At 43.8% G+C, this 19,306-nt stretch overlaps 1 protein-coding gene across 1 annotated transcript in view; it reads left to right on the forward strand.

Moving 5' to 3' along the window:
* The first annotated feature begins 14,625 nt into the window (after positions 1–14,625).
* Positions 14,626–19,306, forward strand: part of MOXD1 (monooxygenase DBH like 1) — a 51,748-nt gene continuing 47,067 nt past the window's right edge. Inside the window, exon 1 of the mRNA XM_063125714.1 lies at positions 14,626–14,971. Within this exon, the coding sequence (XP_062981784.1) occupies positions 14,708–14,971 (264 nt within the window). The 5' untranslated portion in view covers positions 14,626–14,707. The remainder of the gene's footprint in view (positions 14,972–19,306) is intronic.

Raw genomic sequence — 19,306 nt, forward strand, 5'->3', positions numbered from 1 at the left:
GACCCTGAATAATACTGTTTGATGTATTTCCATCTCTCACATAACCATTTTCATCATTAGTGATGAGCTATAATTCAGCATGTTCATAGAATCATAAGACTAGTAGAGTTGGCAGGGGCCTATAAGGCCATCAAGTCCAACCCCCCTTTCAGTGCAGGAATCCACCCTAATGTTCTCTTTGGATAGTATGCTAACTGTTTTGCCAAGTATATTTTTGATAATCATTACCTAGAGTTCATTGTGAACTCACTTTTGCATCTTACCTATTGGTACCAGTTATCTTACTATTTATTTCATTCTCTGGATTCCTAATTACCTTTTATGCAACATGCTTAATTGCCCAGGGCTTGCAGCTCCAAGACAAGACAGCTTTTGCTTGTGTGTGTATTACTTTCTTCAGTAATCATTTTGAGCACATTAAGGACTGTTTCACCAAACTTTTGTAGCAGGTCCGGGAGAACAGCTTTCTCCAATGTGGTCCCCTCCAGGCATTTTTTGCTTCAATTCCCAGAATTCCTTACCACTTGCTACCCAAGGGAAGTGTCTCACTCCGTCGCATGGTAGGACATGCCTTGCACATATGAACAACGTGCATAGACCTTGCCTGTAGAATTAGAGACCTTATCCATTCAAGCATCTGTGATCATGTAGACTGCCAGATCTACACCAAGCAGGATGTAACACTTCGAAAACGGTATATGGAAAGTGTCCTGGGCCCAAACAGTTGTCAATACTGTTTTAAACCATTATAAAGCAGTAGTGTAGATCCTGCCGAAGCCGTGCCTAGGCTGTTTAGAAACTTCACCTGAATGTGATACAGCCTGGGAGGAGGGGCAGCAGCTGTCTCTTCTCCCCACCGTCACCACCCCACACGCATACCATAAGCATTATCTGAAAGAGGCTAGAGAGAAAAAAAGCATCATACATTGTGACTGGAAACCAGTCTTCACTCAGAGTACATCTTGAAGCCATTATGTAAACATAGCATAGGTTGTCTCGAAGCTGGCAAAACCAGGCTGGTCTCTGCTTGCGGTTTCCTGTGAAGTTTTGTTGTTCCATAGGAATGTGTGTCTTTCCCTCCTCCTAATAGAATTTTCCTAGGCAGAGTCAGTGTGGGCATGTCGGATAACTGGCTCAAGATCAACAGAAAATGGGCTTAAGACAAACTATCAAGGTGGCATAGGCAGGGGCAGAAGCACTCAGCATTTCAACATCCAGTCTTTCTCAACAGGCCGGTTTGAACCTCACTAACATTTTCAATCTAATCATGGCAGATCAATTAGATGCTATTAGATGCTGGCCCCAAGGCATTGTAGAACTCTCTGAGGACCGCTGTAATGAATTTGCCAGGCACTTCCAGGACAAAATCTTTGACATCCGTCAGGACTTAGACTCCAGTGTTATAGCAGTTGAATCTAGTGAGGTGTCCAGAGCGCAGGCTTGTCCTGAGTTTCAGTTGGTACAACTCGAGGACGTGGACAAGGTGCTTGGACAGGTCCACGGGACCACCTCTGTACTGGATCCTTGCCCCTCTTGGCTAATAAAAGCAGGGATGGAACAGCCGGCTGGGCCAAGGAAGTGATTAATGCCTCTCTATGAGAGGGAGTGGTCCCACACCATCTGAAAGAGACAGTAGTGAGACCACTCCTGAAGAAAACTTCCTTGGACCTGGAAAATCTTAGTAACTACAGGCCGGTAGCAAATGTTCCATTCCTGGGCAAGGTCCTTGAGCGGGTGGTTGTGGGCCAGCTCCAGACACTCTTGGATGAGACTATCTGGATCCATTTCAGTCGGGCTTCAGGCCTGGTTTTGGTACGGAAACAGCCTTGGTCGCCCTGTATGATGACCTATGTTGGGAGAAAGACAGGAGAGGGAGTGTGACTCTGTTGATTCTCCTTGACTTCTCAGCGGCTTTTGATACCATTGACCATGGTATCCTTCTGGGACGACTTTCTGAGCTGGGAGTGGGAGGTACTGCTTTGCAGTGGTTCCGCTCTTATTTGGCGGGTTGGATACAGAAGATGGTGCTTGGGGAACATTACTCGGCCCCGTGGACTCTCAAGTATGGGGTCCCGCAGGGGTTGGTTTTGTCCCCCATGTTGTTTAACATTTACATGAAGCTGCTTGGTGCGGTCATCCGGAGCTTTGGAGTGTGCTGTCATCAGTATGCTGATGACACGCAGCTCTATTTCTCCTTTTCATCTTCAGCAGGAGAGGCTATGGATGTGTTGAACTGGTGCCTGGCTGCGACAATGGACTGGTTGAGGGCTAATAAACCGAGACTCAATCCAGACAAGACTGAGATGCTGTTAGTAGGTGATTCCGCTGACAGGATGGGCGGTGTTCTACCAGTTCTGGATGGGATTGCACTCACCCTGAAGGAGCAGGTTTGTAGCTTGGGGGTTCTTTTAGATCCATCATTGTCACTTGAGGCTCAGGTGACCTCGGTGGCATGGAGTTCTACAAACTCCAGTTGGTGGCCCAGCTACGCCCCTATCTAGACAGGGATAACTTGGCTTCAGTTGTCCATGCTCTGGTAACCTCCAAGTTAGATTACTGCAATGCACTCTACGTAGGGCTGCCTTTGAAGATGGTTCGGAAGCTGCAGCTCGTGCAAAATGCAGTAGACAGATTGATTTCAGGAACCAGAAGGTTCGACCATATAACACCTGCTCTGGTCCGCTTGCACTGGCTTCCTGTATGTTTCCGAGCCCAATTCAAGGTGCTGGTTTTGACCTATAAAGCCTTACACGGCTTGGGACCACAATACCTGACGGAACGCCTCTCCCGACGTGAATATACCAGGTCACTACTTCAATATCTAAGCTCCTCCTCCGGGTGCCTACTCCAAGAGAGGCTCGGAGTGTGGCAACGAGGGACAGGGCCTTTTCAGTGGTGGCCCCCAGACTATGGAATGATCTCCCTGATGAGGCTCGCCTGGCACCAACACTGCTATCTTTCCGGCGCCAGGTTAAAACTTTCCTCTTTGCCCAGGCATATGGCGGCACATCTTAATCACCCACATGTTTAGTTTTTTAACGGTTTTTAATGCTTTATGTGTGTATGTTCTGTGTTTTGGAATTTTAAATTTTGTATACTCGTTTTTATCTTAATTTTAGAATTTCTGTAAACCGCCCAGAGAGCCCTGGCTATGGGAGTGGTATATAAGTGCAATAAATAAATAAATAAATAAATAAGCATGATCAATTAGCATGATTAGCATGATGTCTGTCCTTGTGCTGTGTAGATATAGTTTTCTTGCTGTACTATCTCCATAGATGTATAGCCTATATGTTACCCTCATGGGATTTTATTGATTGATTGATTTAAAGCATGGATGAGCATGGCACTTTTAAACATGATGGGTTGGATGTAGATTTACTTCCTCATCCTTTGATTCCTGCAGTATCTCTTCCAACACCCTGAAAATGCTACACAGGAATCAGAAGACCCTGCTGAATAGAGTAAGCTGTGGTTGAGCGAAAGGAGGAGATCCCCTAGATTGGGTGGAGTAACCTTCTGCAAGAAGACATTGAGCTGACAGCAGATGGCATGTGATGGTTGCTGGCATTTCTCTCATAGAAGGTCCCTTCTCCTCATGGAGGACAGATTCTAGATTCAACCCTATGTTGACTGTGGCTGTCCAATCATTTCTTTGTAAGTTGGGTTACTAAATGGCCTTGGATGTGTCATTCTTAGTCAGAGCTGATGGCTAGCTAAGAGATAGTTGGAGATCTCTCTTGATGTTTTGAATGGAGAGGCTATCAGAGCATGTAGGGTGACACACACCATCTACTCCAGATGTAGCTGATATGTGTGTGCGTGTGTGCGTGCGTGCCTGCGTGACAGAGAGCGAGAGCACTCTGGGGATCTCATGGGTGGTGGATCAGTAGAATGTGAAACAATAACTGAAGCTGTCCAGTTGCTCAAACTTATGTTGCACATTATCCAGCCCCACCAAGAAAAACAACAGCATACTCCGGGGTGGAAAATAAGCTGGCCTGCTAGGCATATTATATGTTGTGCCATGGGAAATGTACAGAGATGACAAGGAGAAAAGGCAAGTCAGGGCAGAGATATAGGCCAGATCAACATCCTCCTACACACACAGCTCAGCCCCTGCTCCTAGCAGCCGTTATGGCTCAATAGAGGCTTATCTGTTCCCATATATTTTGCCTTGTGCTATGGTTTTGCAGGAAAATACCACCCTCTCTCTAGTGGTAAGCATTTAAACTACCAAAGTGTGTGCACCAATTCCCATATTTTTCAGTGGAAAATGCTGTAGGTCAGCTAGAGGATAAATCAATTTTAATTCAGCATGTTAGCAGTTTAGCTAGTAATATTGTGAAGCTCTGAATGTAAATTGGAATGAGTCAGTTAAATGAACTCTCTGTGTTGCTTAGGCAGTAATCTGCAAAATGGTCGTGATGGAACCACCCTGCTCCACAGTAGGCTCTCATTAAACATTACTTTAAAGACATAGCTAGCAGCTACAACTTTTTTCCTTATTCAAAAGTAAGCCCAAACCAGATGGGGACCTAGTATGCAAGGTATGGGACTTTAACCCTTTGCCTCCTGCTGCGATCCTGATCTGCGTTGGAACCTTCATGTCTAAAATCTGCATTGCCAAAATAGGATAAATGCAAATTGCTGGTGTGGGGTCTCCAATCTGAATCAGAGACTACAGTGGGGGCTAAAGGTGTGTGTGCATGTGTGTGTGTGGTTTTAGCCCCATCCCACACTAGGGACTTGTTTTGACGGAGGGTTTGCCCCGGGGTGGATTTGGAGTGGCAGCAGGTCATCTACATGACGCAGCTAACATTGCGAAGCCATCCGGGGGCAAACCCCAGAAATTCCGCTTTAAAAATGTCGGGCATTTACCCCAACTTTTTTGGTTTTGGAGCCGATGGCGCCCCCTGATTGGTCGCCATCGGTTGGGCTGGACAGGGAAGGGGGCAGACAGGGAGCTCCAACTCCGACTCAACTCTGTAAATAAATTAAAAAAAAATTAAAAAAGGGTGGGTGGGAGGAAAGGAATGGGGCAGCAGGGAGGCCACCGCTGCCAGGCCAAGCACCGGGGAGGGGTGAGGAACAGGGCAGCCAGCTCTCCTCCTTCTGACCTCACTCTAGCTGCCCCATTCCTCTCCCCCGCCTGTTTTTTTTAAAAAAATTGTAGATATGAAGGTTCGCATCTACAGATAAAAACCCAGTGGGGAGAGGAATGGGGCAGCTGAGCCAAGCACCAGGGAGGGGGGAGGAATGGGGCAGCTGGCTCTCCTCCCTCTGACCTTGCTCTGTCTGCCCTGTTCCTCCCCCCATTTTTTAAGTTTTTAACCTGAAGATGCGAAGGTTTGCATCTACAGATTAAAAAAAACCATGGGGGGAGAGGAATGGGGCAGCCAGAGAGAGGTCAGAGGGAGGAGAGCCAGCTGCCCTGTTCCTCCCTGCTCCTCAGTGCTTGGTCTGCCGGTGGCAGCAGCGGCAACTCACATTGGCGCTCCTTCCCATGCAGATACCAGGCAGAAGTGCCAATTTGGGAGCCCGGGGCCTCATGGTGCGTACCTGCTGCCTTCAAGATGGGGGCTAGGATTCCAATCCAGATTGTTCCTCCCATGCATATTTTTAATAAGAAAAAAATGAGACATAGCTGCTAGCTACAGCATTCTGAAACATGTAGTTTGATCCTCATCAGGGCTTTTTTTTAATGTGAAAAGCAGATAAAGTGGAAAGCAAAGCAAATAAGGCTGCAATCTTACCATGTTTAGACAGAAAGAAAATCCTGCAATTCCCACTATTCCCCAGCCAGCAGTGATGAGTGTTGTAGGACTTTTTTTCTGCCCAAACATGGATAGAATTGTACCCTAATAGTACTCTTACTTTTCACCTCTTTCTTTCACATCGCAATGAGAGTATGGTTTAGTATATAGGCAAGTGTGGTCATGTTGACCTCTTCTATCAGGCCAATCTTAATCACTGCAACTTCTCTTAAGCGTGCTTTCAAGTTACACAAAAGTCTCAATCAAATAGGATTTTAAAATAGAAAATCTTTAACTATACATAAAACAAGCTGATTACAAATGGCTGGCTGTTGGAATTTCTTTCTGTGTAAACATGCATAGGATTGCACCCTTACTTGCCTTCTTTTCACTTTATCTGCTTTCGATATTGTGGAGGGAAATGTGCTGAGGGTCAAACTACATGTTTCAGAAAGACGTAGCAAAATGCAACAAATAGTAAAATGCAAATTGCATGTGGGAGGGAAGGACCAATCTGCATCAGGATCACAGGGTCTTTCCCCTCCACCCTCCTAAAAGTTTATTGATATAGGCAGAAGCAGGAGGATCCACACTTACAAAAGTCATCTATTTCATGATGCGTGTGTGGGTGTGTGGGTGTGCATACCTGTACATGTATTTATGTATGGATAGGGATAAAGAGTGTATATGAACGAATGGTGTGTCTGTGTCTGAAGGGATGCTATGTGTTTGTGTGGATGGAGAAAGAAACAAAGAGCTTCTCTACATTAAGCAAAACTCCTGCACCCTTACCAGACCTTCTTTTTCCAGAGTCTTTACAAGTTTACAATGGGCTCCTTTAGATGGTGAACATGTGATTTGGAATTGTAACTTCCTTTCTCAGCAATGAGCAATGAAACAGCACCATTTAGTTGACTGTATTATAGCACTATGCCGACATTACAGACTGACAATATAGTGCCATTAACTTTTATTACAGTTTACCTCCAATAATTTTGAAGGCGGGGTAAAAGGGGGGAAGGATGGGAGAGACCCTGGAGGTTGACAATGTCATGTAAAGGACCTGAAAATTTCTGTGAGTGACCAATGACGAGCATGCAATAAATTGCTTGTGTAGAGGAGCTCAAGGAAACAATATGGGGCAGTGATGATCATAAGAGGAAAGATAAAGAAAGAGTGTTGATGTCTCTGGTGCTGCTCACATGAGTCCTCTGACAGATTACCTCTGAAGGAATGTTGTCCTTGTTGGAAAAATGTTCCCTGTTCCTAGGTTGTTTCCAGATGAGGCTTTTATCACACCATTACCCTGCCACATCCATGGAATTTTACAGGGCATCTACACAACATTACTGACAGCATACCCATATTTTCCCACTCCTTCTTCTGTCTTTCTTTTTACAGACAATCTGTTAAGAAGGGAAAAAGATGTAATAGCTGCACAATGCATTCTAATTATTACTCTAGGAGCCCTCTTTCTAGAAACACTTTCTAGAAATACATCAATATTAAATAAGTAGCTTACATTTACCTTAACATTTATATTGTTCCTATCATGACAATTATTAATCTAGCAATTTTGATTCACCAACTGCAGCTATTCCTGGACAGGAATAGCCTCACTACAGTGATCTACAGACTGGTAACCTTTTGGCTGTATTACCTGTAACACATTGTATGTCCTTGAGGATGATTCGGAAGCTTCAATTAGTGCAGAATTCAGCTGCTAGAATTCTGACTGCTTTATCTAAGTAGAGCCATATTAAACCAATTCTTTAAGAATTACATTGGCTGCTTATTCTCTTCTGAGCCCAATTCATGGTACTGATGCTTACTTTTAAAGCCCTAAATGGCTTGGGATCCAAGTACCTGAAGAAGCGCTATTTCCCATACCCACCTGCCCGTACATTAAGATGGTCAGTTGAGGACCCTTCTATGAGTACCATCTATAGGAGAGGGAATAATAAATATTTATTATTTTCAAACTATCAATATAAGATAAATGAATGTATGTGGGAGAGGGGTGGCAGTGGCAAATCCCACAACAATATATATATATATATATATATATATATATATATATATATATGCATTTGATGGACTATGTAAACAAACCCCATGGATATAGAAACTGTATACACATAGGTTCTGCACATGCAATCAAGTCCTGCAAAAAGCCTGCATGGAGAACCCTAGATTGATGGTCTGAGAAAGCTATAATCTTGGATAAATTAGAGCAGCAGTTATGGGAACTGTGATTACTGAGAATTAATGCACTCAGTAGATCCTTCTATAATCCAGGCTTCATTTTAAAACCCTTGGATATCCATTCAATATATCCTCTTATAGACTCAAGTAAGTTTAACCCTGAAACTCAGTGTAAACTGCACTCTCAAAGTTATGCACTGCTGACAGTAACAGCAATCCAACTTGGACCACTTTTTAAAAAGAGGTTTCCCCACTCTATTAGCTTGAAATTGCCTCTCTCTGCTTTTATCCAGAGGTCCTTTACCTCTTCTCTGGATATAGTTCTGTAAGGCTTGCTAGCTTCCAAACAAATTAGAACACAGGCCACTGATGGATATATGAGTCTTAAACTAGCGACATAAGTGTGTGAAAAAGCCTGATAGCTTGGAGGCAATGCTCTTTGAAGGCTCAGGGGACACATTTTCAGGGCTTCAGAGATGTTTTCAGAACATCTGCCCCATTGAACCATGAGCCATGAAGGAAGGTGTTTGAGAGGAAGATGTGAGGGCCTGGAGCAGAAACTATTTCAGCTGAAAATGTCTGCATGGCACAGCTTGAAGAGAAGATTTCAAAAAGTGAGTTTAAAAGGCTAAGTGGAAACATGTGACCTCATGCCTTATTTTATCAGTGTGGTGTATGCAGCTCTGTTTGTGAACTACATACCACACACAAGGCATAGAAAAATGGTGCTACCGATTTCTAAAATCTGTCATCTTTTCTTAGTTACATTACTTTGCTTAGTAATAGCTCCCATCTCCTTAATTCTAAGATGATGACATCATTTCATTTACAAACTGAAGGGTGAAAAGTGTGGTTGGAAGCAATCCAATTGCTGCTTCCTGCATATTTCCTACATTATCCTAATGTCTAAATACATGAATGAGAATAAAATAATCTGCTTCAGAATGGGACATAATTCCAGAAGACATCGCACTCCATCACACCAGTGTTTTATCTCACTGTCATCCTGCCTTGTTTACCATTTTGCCCTGTGACCCTCACATGACATCGTCCCTGTCCTGCAGTCATCTCGCCTCCATGTTTTTCTAGGGTGGGGGAAGTGCAGTATTTTTTTCTTCACATGGGATAGAACTGCCCTTCCATCCCCGTGTATTGCTGTCCTCATGCTATGTTACAGAACCTCCCTTCTTGAGGGTGTCTATGAAGGGTGGTCTTGCTGATGAAAGAGGAGGGTTTGCTGAGATGATTGAACGTACTTCTGCTGCTCCATCCCCACTCTCATTGCTCTCTCATTGCTAATTCTCCCCCTCAAAAGGCAGAAATTGCAACTAATCAATCAAACATTAAAACGTTAAAACAGTAGACAACAAAACTAGAGCAAGGGGTGAAGGTGCCCACGTCCATCAGAATCTCCATCAACCACAAGAACCAATGAATTGGAGGGGGAAGGAAAAGGGTGGGGTGGGGAGAGTGCAGTGGTGATACAAGGAAGCATGAGCCGGCGCAGGTGAAAAGGTAAACCAGGTGAAATAGTGCAAGAATGCACAGACATGAAAGTGACCAGCGCTTGACATGCAAATAAAACAGAGGTGGAAATCGCGGATGCATACAAGGGAAAAAGGGTAGGTGTGATGGAGCTCATTGTTTGTGCTTCTGAATGGGGATTGCCCAAAATATGGAAACCTTTTGGAAGTTTCCTGCTTTCCCCCCAATGGTGTGTGGTTTGTCGTTAATGCTATCATAACAAATCTCTCAACATGTTTTCCATTTTCCATAAGTTGTCTCTTTGCTATATTCATTTTCCACAGAGTTGGCACTAAAGTACTGTGAAAGTGGAGGGTAAATAAAAAAAGTTTTACCAAGTAGTATATAGGAGTGGTAAGCTTGTGTTATCGTCACTCTTTTGGATTGTGCTGTAACGTATATTAATGCCACTAGTATCCAGAGTGCTATTTGTATGAACAGCCGTCATCATGAGGATTATCACAGACCCTTATAACTTGTGAGTATCCGGCATATTGAGGCATTACACCTGGCACTCAAAAAATTTCCATTTAATTTTTACCACTATGACGTGTCACATTATAAGCACTTTAAGCAGTGGCACTCAACAATGTGTGTGCATCTGGGACTCCTATGAATTAGGCACAGATGAATTATATATATCAGAGTGACTTACAAAACAGAAATATTAAAAACTTAAAGGAAACCATTTCAGCTTCTCCTTTCTTCAGCTGCTCTGATATTTTTAATTAATTATTTAGGACATTTCTATACCGCCCAACAGCCAAAGCTCTCTGGGAGGTTTACAACAATTAAAAATGTAACAAGCAACACAATATAAAAGTTATAATATAAAATTATAATATAAAAATACAATATAAAAGTTCAAAACCACAGAACAAAATAAAAATAATAACCAGATCCGATCCAGATGGAGAGGTGGGTAAGAATTATTATTATTATTATTATTATTATTATTATTATTATTATTATTAAGCAGCAGTGCAAAGATTTAAAATACAGCAACAGATATAAAACATAATATAAATATATTTATATAGATATAAATTAGCACCATAGTAGGTCTTCATAGTAGGCCATCCCCCCATTTGAAAAAAGCAAAGGAACACAGGCAATACAAAGGACAGCCTGTACTTCCTCCTGCCAATTTAGGTAAGAACTTGTCAATCACGGCTGCCAATACGCACAGAGCTTTCTGAACTTGGCTAAAACCCTTAAAATCACTAAAAGTCAGCGGATGGACCTACGTGCTTCAAAATTGCCATGCATCAAGCCATTCTGAAGACCTACTATGGTGCTAATTTTCAAGTCTGTATCTGTAATGTCATTTCTTTTGAGGGGGGGAGAAACTACCTCTCAAGATACTAGTCCTCAATGAGGTTTGAGTTGTAGAAATTCACTAAAAATCAGGGGATGAAGCCATGTGCTTCAAAATTGCCATGCCTAAGGATATACTTAGAATCTATCATGTTGTCAAGTTATGTGACTTTGCCTTTAAAAGTGACGGAGATAAATGCATTTTTGTAAATGGGGGGATGGTTTGAGGGTAAAATCTTTAAAATAATCCTAAAAATCAGTGGATGTGTGGATGTGCTTCAAAATTGCCATGCATCAAGCCCTGATTAGGTTCTATGATGATGCAAAGTTACATGTGTATTTCTGGAAAAATGAGGAAGTTATAGCACTTTGAAATAACTGGAACTCACATTTTTTTAAATTCATTGCAAGAAAACCAATGGACAGATCTGTCTAAAATTGGACACGCATAAGCATCTCCAAGGTATGTGTAAGCTCACCAAACTTCATTGTTCTATCATTAAAAATAAAAAAGTTATAGGCTACTCTTAATTAGGGTTGCCATAGCAACAGTACCACAGTTAGGGAGTGCAACCACGTCCACATTAAGGAATGCAGAAAGCAGACAAAGCAATCCTACTTTGGGCCTACCTTTGTTTAAGGATTTAGTTGCTGCCAGTGATGTAGCAATATACCCATTGAAAGTTATCTGTTCACAAGCCCAAGTCTCCTGAAGCAGAACAATATCAAAGGATTGGATGTAATTAATAAATGATCTGTCCCTAATCTTCCCCTTCCGGCCTGCTATGTTCCAAGAAAGACATTTGAGCATGTGTGGAAGGTAAAAGTTATAGGCGTTTCTTTAGGCCAATGTAATCCTATGGCAAAACAAAACGCAGTTTGAACTAAAATGGCATCCGAAGCTCCAAATACTTCCGAAACATTTTGGAATAGTTTTGGATCGTTTCAGACCTCAGCTGAACCATTTCAGATCCATTTTGGAATGGTCCGAAACATCTCTATTTGTTTCGGATTCGGGGTTCGGATCTGAAACGGTACACAGCCCTAATTAAAACAGTAGACTACTTAAAGCGGTAGTGACGGTGACAGATAACTTTTTCTTTCTCTCCTGCTGACTAGGCAGTTGTTTCTAATAGTCTGTGTTTGGAAGTTCAGCGGCTTCATCTTCAGGTATCCAGCCCAGCCCCATGCCTTCCTTTCCTGAATAAGCCTTGCATAGGAATGGGGAAGCTGGGTTACTGTGCCATGTGATGGGCATTCCATAGATACAATTGGCCTTTCCATTGAGAAATCACAGCGACCATTGAGACAGCTGCGTAGAGCATCCTGAACTTCCAGAGATGATCTAGCCAAACTCCATGGTTGCTGTCACATAGCATTGGCTGCAGCAACCAGTGCAACCTGATTCCCGCTGCGGTGACTCCTGGGAGTGGGGAATGGGTAAGGGAACCATGCTGCTCATGGGATGTGGGTGGGTGTATTGGTCATGGTTCCATTACCCTCCCCCACCCCCCATAATCGTCTGAACAGGCCCAAAGTGTTGTTTAAATGATACAACACTGGTGCTAGGATTCTTACCTCTCTCTCTCTCCTTCTCCCTTACCCATCCCTAGATAGATAGATCCGACACTTCTGTTACCCAGTTCAGATGGCTACTGGGCAAACAACCTCACCTTGTTGATGAATCAACTTGCAGCTTCCAACAACCTATCACTTGCTGGCTCAGCAGGCATTTCAGAAGTTTTCCAGGACTGAATTAGTTCAAAAGACTAATTTAGGATAACTTCTCTACATCCTACGGGTTAAAGTGATCATGTGAATCAGCTCTAAAGTGTTTTAGTGTAAATTGACAGGTGTCCTATGTGGGATTGGCACTTGCATTGTTCAGGCTGATCATGTCACATTATTATACACAAGATTACAATATTTTACACCTTATTAACTGTATCCAGACTAATATTCCCACTTATTCCTATTTGCTAAGAACAAGAACAAACACATCCCATTTTATCCCCATAAGCATGCATAGGGTGATAAAAATCCACACTTTCTCCATCCTCATTGCAAGTGTGACAAGGTGGTTAAAATGGTATGAAGCAGTTGAGTATTTACGGTCAATGTTTTTCATGTGATTTTTATTGAAATCTCTTGGAATCAGTACTGTTCACTATGTTGTGACCTGCCCTGAGCCCTCAAGATACAATAGCATAAACCGTCCAAATAACTAATGTTCCCACCCTGCTGATTGCATGATATGCTCTAGCTTGTCCAGACTGCAGCTTGCCTCATTAATGGTTCAACGCTGTGGTTGTGTGCTCAATTGCCTGGATTGCGGTGGCAGCAGTGTGAGAGCGTGAGGGTGTGGGGAATCAAGTGAAAGACATACTATTTAGTACAGGGATTTTGTATCATGGTCTTTTGTACCATCTATCACTCACACTGATTTTGCCTAAGATCTATCACTCACACTGATTTTGCCTAAGCCTGATTTATTTATTTATTTATTTGTTGCATTTATATCCTGCCTTTTTTCCTTCAAGGAACCCAAGGCGGCATACATAATCCTCCTCCTCTCCATTTTTATCCTCACAACAACCCTGTGAGGTATGTTGGGCTGAGAGTCTGTGACTGGCCCAAAGTCACCCAGTGGATTTCCATGGCCAAGTGGGGATTAGAACCCGGATCTTCTGACTCCCAGTCCAATACTTTACCACTACACCACACTGGCTGGCTGGACTAGTAAAGAAGGAACCAGAACTGCTGAGCCCCTTTCCCCATGTGTACCAAGTATGCCAAATTGGTGCATCTTACACCCTGAAAACCCCCCTGTCTGGAAGCAGGATAGAGGTTACACCAGTGTGTCATTTGGGCTTCTGGAGGCATGGGGAAGCAGCATGTGCACTGGCATTGTCTCCATGAGGCTTGCTGGTAATGGAACTAGCTTCTCCCATACTCTCACCTCTCCATAAGGATTAGGTCGGGCTTCCCATATCTGGTCGCCTCCAGACGGGTTGGATTGTGACTCCCACAATTCCCGGCCAACATGGCCCATGAAGGCTGGGAGTTAGAGGAGTTGCCGTCCAGAGCATCTGGAGGGCACCATGTTGGGAAAGGCAGCAATATACAAAGTACCACACACCCCGCAGCTGATTATGGTGCTCTTTCATTGATTGCTGTCGCCTTTTCGGCTGCCAGGGTGTGGGGAGAGCTGCTGGCTGGCCTCGCACCTTGACCGGGCCGCGGGGTAGGGGTTGAACGGACCGACGGCAGCACAACGCCACCTTTCTCGATCCCCGCTCCCCCGCCCACCCGCTCGCAGCAAGATTCCTGGGAACAGGAGCCGGCGTGGCCCGCACAGGATTTCCTCAACGTGGAGACAGAGAGTTGGGGAAAGTTTCTCCCCTCGACTATCGTCCTGTCACAGGAGTGTCTGACTTTGCTAGCCCTGCCGGTGGTATCCAACGTTAGTCCCACCGAAGCCTCATTCATTTCCAGGGGTCTTCTCTGAGGAGGGCTGACATTGGCTACGACCCGATTCCGGCTACGACCCAATACCTCTTCTCCTCCGTCTCTTTCCTCAGCCGGCCCCGCTGCTCTTTCTTTCGCCCTTTCAACTCCCGCCCGCCATCGCCAGGCTGCTCCCCCCCCCCCCACAATTTGCCTCAGCCCTCGAGGACAGCGACTGCAGGGGCGGGGTGAGCGGCTCCCGCCCCCTCCAATTAGCAGGCGCAGCGCCCGGCGGAGGCGCCAAGAAGCGGCAGCAGCAGCAGCAGCAGCAGCAGCCGCCGCCGCCGCCGCCGCCGCCTCAGCCTCAGTCGAAGGCGCTTCCCCAGCTGGCGGTGAGGTGCGCGCTGGCGCCAATTCAGCCCCTGCGTGTCGGAGCGCGCGCGGCGCCGGCCAGGACGATGCGCCCCTGGCTGCCGCCGCCGCTGTTGCTGCTCTTGCTGTGGGGGCTGCCCGGGGTGCCCGGGCGCCACTACCCGCACAGCGCGGTGCTGGACGGGGCATCCCGCTACCGGCTCTCGTGGGCTCAGCAGGGCAGCGCCGTCGCCTTCCGCCTCGAGGTGCGCACTCTGGGCTACGTGGGCTTCGGCTTCTCCCCGACGGGAGCCATGGCTTCGGCGGACATCGTGGTGGGCGGGCTCGAGCGGGGCAAGCCCTACCTGCAGGTGAGTCGTAGTGGCGGCGGCGGCGGCGGGGAGAACAGGCTCGGAGGGAGGGGAGGGCGACCTTGGGCTTCCACGGGCGAGCTGGAAGGAACACGATCGGGGCACGAGGAAGGAGGCACTGGAGGAAGGAGAGCTCATTCATCCTTGCCCTGGCCACGTTACTTTTTTTTTTTTTTTTTAAAAAAAAGAAGGTTCCTGGGGATGGCAACTGATTACTCTGTGTATGCTCAAAGGCTCGAGTCCCTCACTACAGGGTGGTAATAGTGCACTATGCATGCTCAAAGACTCGAGTTCCTCACTGTGGGGCAGTAGTGTACTCTGTGTAGTCTCAAAGGCACGCTCCTCTTCACATGAAGTCCATTCAAATATATCGAGAGTTCAAGCGGGGATGGGGCTGCTATCAAATCAAGACCACTTGTGACAGGGAAGGTTGGGCGTGTGGATTGAAATGTGATGTCGTTCATGTGTTTGCTTCTCCAGAGTAATCCTTTAGTGTATCATTTATTCACCTGGTGCCAATAGGTACATTTTCTAAGAGACAATGAACTTTCTATGTTGTCTATGTTGTCAGTACAAAGAAGTAACATGGTAATTAGGTGTTACAGGCATTAAAGTATATTGTGGAGTTATTGTGGTGTGTGTGATTTTTTTTTTAATTGGGGGGAGACTGCAGTCCTACACTCATGCGGCAAAGAATAGAACAATTTGAAAGTGTTTTTGTGTGTGGGTGTGGGTGTGTTTTAAAAGTGTGACATAGTTCATCAATAGACTTATCTCCCAGGGTCAAATCCTTCTACTGAAACAGGTTCTGAGCTCATGCATTTTGGGGCTAAGCCCTTGGTCAATTTAAGATGAAAATCTGGGTGTAGTAGAGTGACCAGATGGGCAGTGTGCCAGTTGGAGGACTAGGCAAAGACATGCTTGTGTTAATAGTTCCTACTATTCTCAATTGACTATTTTTCATGTCACACTGATAGAGCAATCCTATGCGTATTTATTCAGAGGTAAATCCAACTATGTTCAGTGATAGTTATTCATAGCTATAATATTGCAGCCCTCGTTTTAAGAGTTTTTAATGGTGACAAGCTCCAAAGTATGTGTCCATGTACACAGATTCTCAAAGAAAGTTATACTTTAGTGAGAAATAATGTTAGTAATGCAGTATTTGCCCCTCTGCCTGGAGCACTCTCACAACACTCCTAAATACCCCTGTTTACCAGGTCTCTGTAATCCACTCTTCCAGCTATAGTTTTATCTTCCAGGGCTAAGATGCTTTTGAATTTTATCAGTTCCATTAGTAAGTTCTTCTCACACCTATTTAATAGTTGATTGGAAAACTCATACATGACTGAAACAAATGATATAGTAAAAGCAGGAGCTGTGAGATGAATTACAAAATGATGAGTCATAGGGCATGTCTACACCAGCGCTATATCCCAGGATCATCCTGAGATCGTTCCTGTGCATCCAAATGCCACACAGGGGATCCTGGGAGCAGGCAGGGATGATCCCTCCATTTTCCTTGGCTAACCTTTAGGTGTAGAAAGGGCCATAGGGCTCATCTACACCAAGCAGGGTATCCCACTATGAAAGCGGTATATAAAAGGCAGGAGCCACACTACTGCTTTATAGTGGTATTAAAGTGCACTGACAACTGTTGGGGCCCATGACACATACCATATACCGCTTTCATACCGTTTCATAGAGCTATATCCTGCTTGGTGTAGATGTGTCATGGGCCCCAACAATTGTCAATGCATTTCAATACTGCTTTAAAGCAGTAGTGTGTCTCCTGCCTTTTATATACTGCTTTCATACCACTTTCATAGCGGAATATCCTGCTTGGTGTAGATGAACCCATAGCCTCCCTCTCTAATTCAGCCTTCCCCAACCTAGTGCCTAGCAGATGTTTTGGGCAACAACTCCTAGTATTCCTCACCATTAGCCATGCTGGCTGGGGCTGATGGGAGTTGAAGTCCAAAACATCTGGATTGGGAAAGGTGTCTCTAATTCACAGTATCTGAGATTCTGCCCTGTACTCCTTAAATGCTTACTTTACTCCTAGACACAAAAGTAGTGTTTCTTTAAATACTAGGGATACAACTTCAGAGCAGTTCCCCTGTGTGTGCACACTGCATGATTACTTTATCTATGGTTATCTCTGTCCATTTCATTTCTGAAAACATCAGCCATCTGACCAGGCATTCCCAAGATGGGCTGACTAACAGTAGCATGATCCTATCTGAAATAGCATTGGACAGTTCCTGTACTTGTCAAAGCCTGAGCTGCATTTATCCAGGTTCTGATGTTTCTCCATGCAGCAACAGCAAATATTTTTTCTACTTAATTTTAACAGACAAATAGACCATTAACAAATTGCTACCAGATTTCAATGGCATTTACCCATTTAAAATTCTGAAAGAACTGAATGAAATGTGAAGTTTATTCAATTTCCACATGTGTTTGAGGTTTTTTTTTAAAGTCCGCACAAACGTTTATATGCATTTTTGTGCACATTTCTCCTAATAGATGCACCTTGTATGCATTTTGGCCTAATAAGTGTTTTTGCAAGCAATTTTGCCTAAAATAATACTTTATGAATATAAGACATTATTTTCACATATGCTTTTGTATGCACTTTTTAATTGAACTCCATTGCAAAATTTAGACGTGTGCCAGTTTTGAGGGACAATTGAATTTCAGTTAGCATATAGGCTAAACAATGCAAAATTAAGTAGGTTCACATTATTTATTGCACTATTCCCAAACCTAGCTCAAACCCATTTATTTCAGTGTGAGTTAAGTGTGCATAAATATAGACTGGTCAATAAACTGTCAGTTAACCTTTTCAAAGCACACGTTTAATCACATTTTCCCTTTAGTTATGCCTGTGTTTCTGTTCTTAAATGGGACAACACTAAATTGTTGTTGTTATTGTTATTTATTAAACCATCAATATACATGATGGCCTTATAATCCTGCCTGGTCACTGAAGTCATCAGAAGGCATGCTCCTGGTGGTTCTGCATGGACCTATGGCCCAATTGGAGTCCTCCCGGAGAAGAGCCTCCAGTGTGGTGGCCCACTTTTTGCAAAACCCTGACTCTGGAGGTCAGGCAGGTGCAAATGCTGTGTAGTTTCTGGCGCCTCCTGAAAACAGCTTTATTCCAGGAAGCCTTCCATGCCTGACCATCCACAGTTTTTATTGGCACTCTATTTTAAAATAAGAAATGTTAATACGATGTTTTATTTCTTTTATCATTTTATCTTTTATTGTTCACTGCTCTGGAATCTGTTTAGTTGTGGATTGGTATATAAATGCTATTAATAAATACAATAAATAATAAATGATACTTTACATAGTTTAATAAGAATATAAAAGATAAGTCACTGCCCAAGGAGCTTGCAATTCTTATGATTTTTTTTAAAAATAAAGCTACTTATCTTTCATCAATGAGAAGATAGATCAGCCTTGTAAATATGCCCCTGTAAATATTTTTTTTTAAAAAAGTGGCTAACCTAGCAAAATATATACTTCCCTGCTAACATGCTACTAGCCTGTATTTCCATGCTGGCCATGTTGGAGGGAAGTACAGGCTAGCTTAGTAAAGAAAGAAAGAAAACGATTTCTACCAATTGGGATAGGAGGACGTCCCCCTACCCCTGACCATCCTTTGAATTTCCATGTTGGATGTAGAAGAAGAGGATTTCCTTCCTCTCCAGCTAGCACAGAAACTGAACAGGCCTGTGGAGGAGGAATGGAGTGAACCATCTCTCCTTCACCCGCTCACTCACCTCCATAGAATTCATGATTGCCCATGGCGACCAAGTCCATTGTTAAAGACAAGCTTGATATAGCTAAATGTAACTGACATCTGTAAAATCACAATGGAAACTTTGAACTGTGGAATATCTGAGTGCAATAATGCTACATAGTATAAGAAACATACATAAAGATACACACCAGTATGTATAAACAAGCCTGAACTTTCTTCTTTCATAGTTAAAAAGAGAAGAAAAAAGAAACAGGAATGGGTTCCGTACATTCCCCACTTCCTTCAATAGTTCCCTGCCCCTGCTCCCAAGTACTATAGATCAAGGAAAGCACAATAAAAACGTAAATGAATCTTTCTTGGCCTCTTGAAGTTTCCATTGTGTTTTACCTGGGGCTTTTGCTTCAGTAACTGGTATGATAGAACAGAACTTGAAAGACTATTGTATTACCTCCTTGTAAATAGATCAATCAGGTTGAAGGCTGCAATTATGTTATGGAGACAGAAAGACAAAAAACAACTTTTCCAAAGGCCGACACATTCCTTAAAAGTGTGGCTGAGCG

The sequence above is a fragment of the Elgaria multicarinata genome, chromosome 4, assembly GCF_023053635.1.
Source record: "Elgaria multicarinata webbii isolate HBS135686 ecotype San Diego chromosome 4, rElgMul1.1.pri, whole genome shotgun sequence".
In the NCBI taxonomy this organism is placed as follows: Eukaryota; Metazoa; Chordata; class Lepidosauria; order Squamata; family Anguidae; genus Elgaria; species Elgaria multicarinata.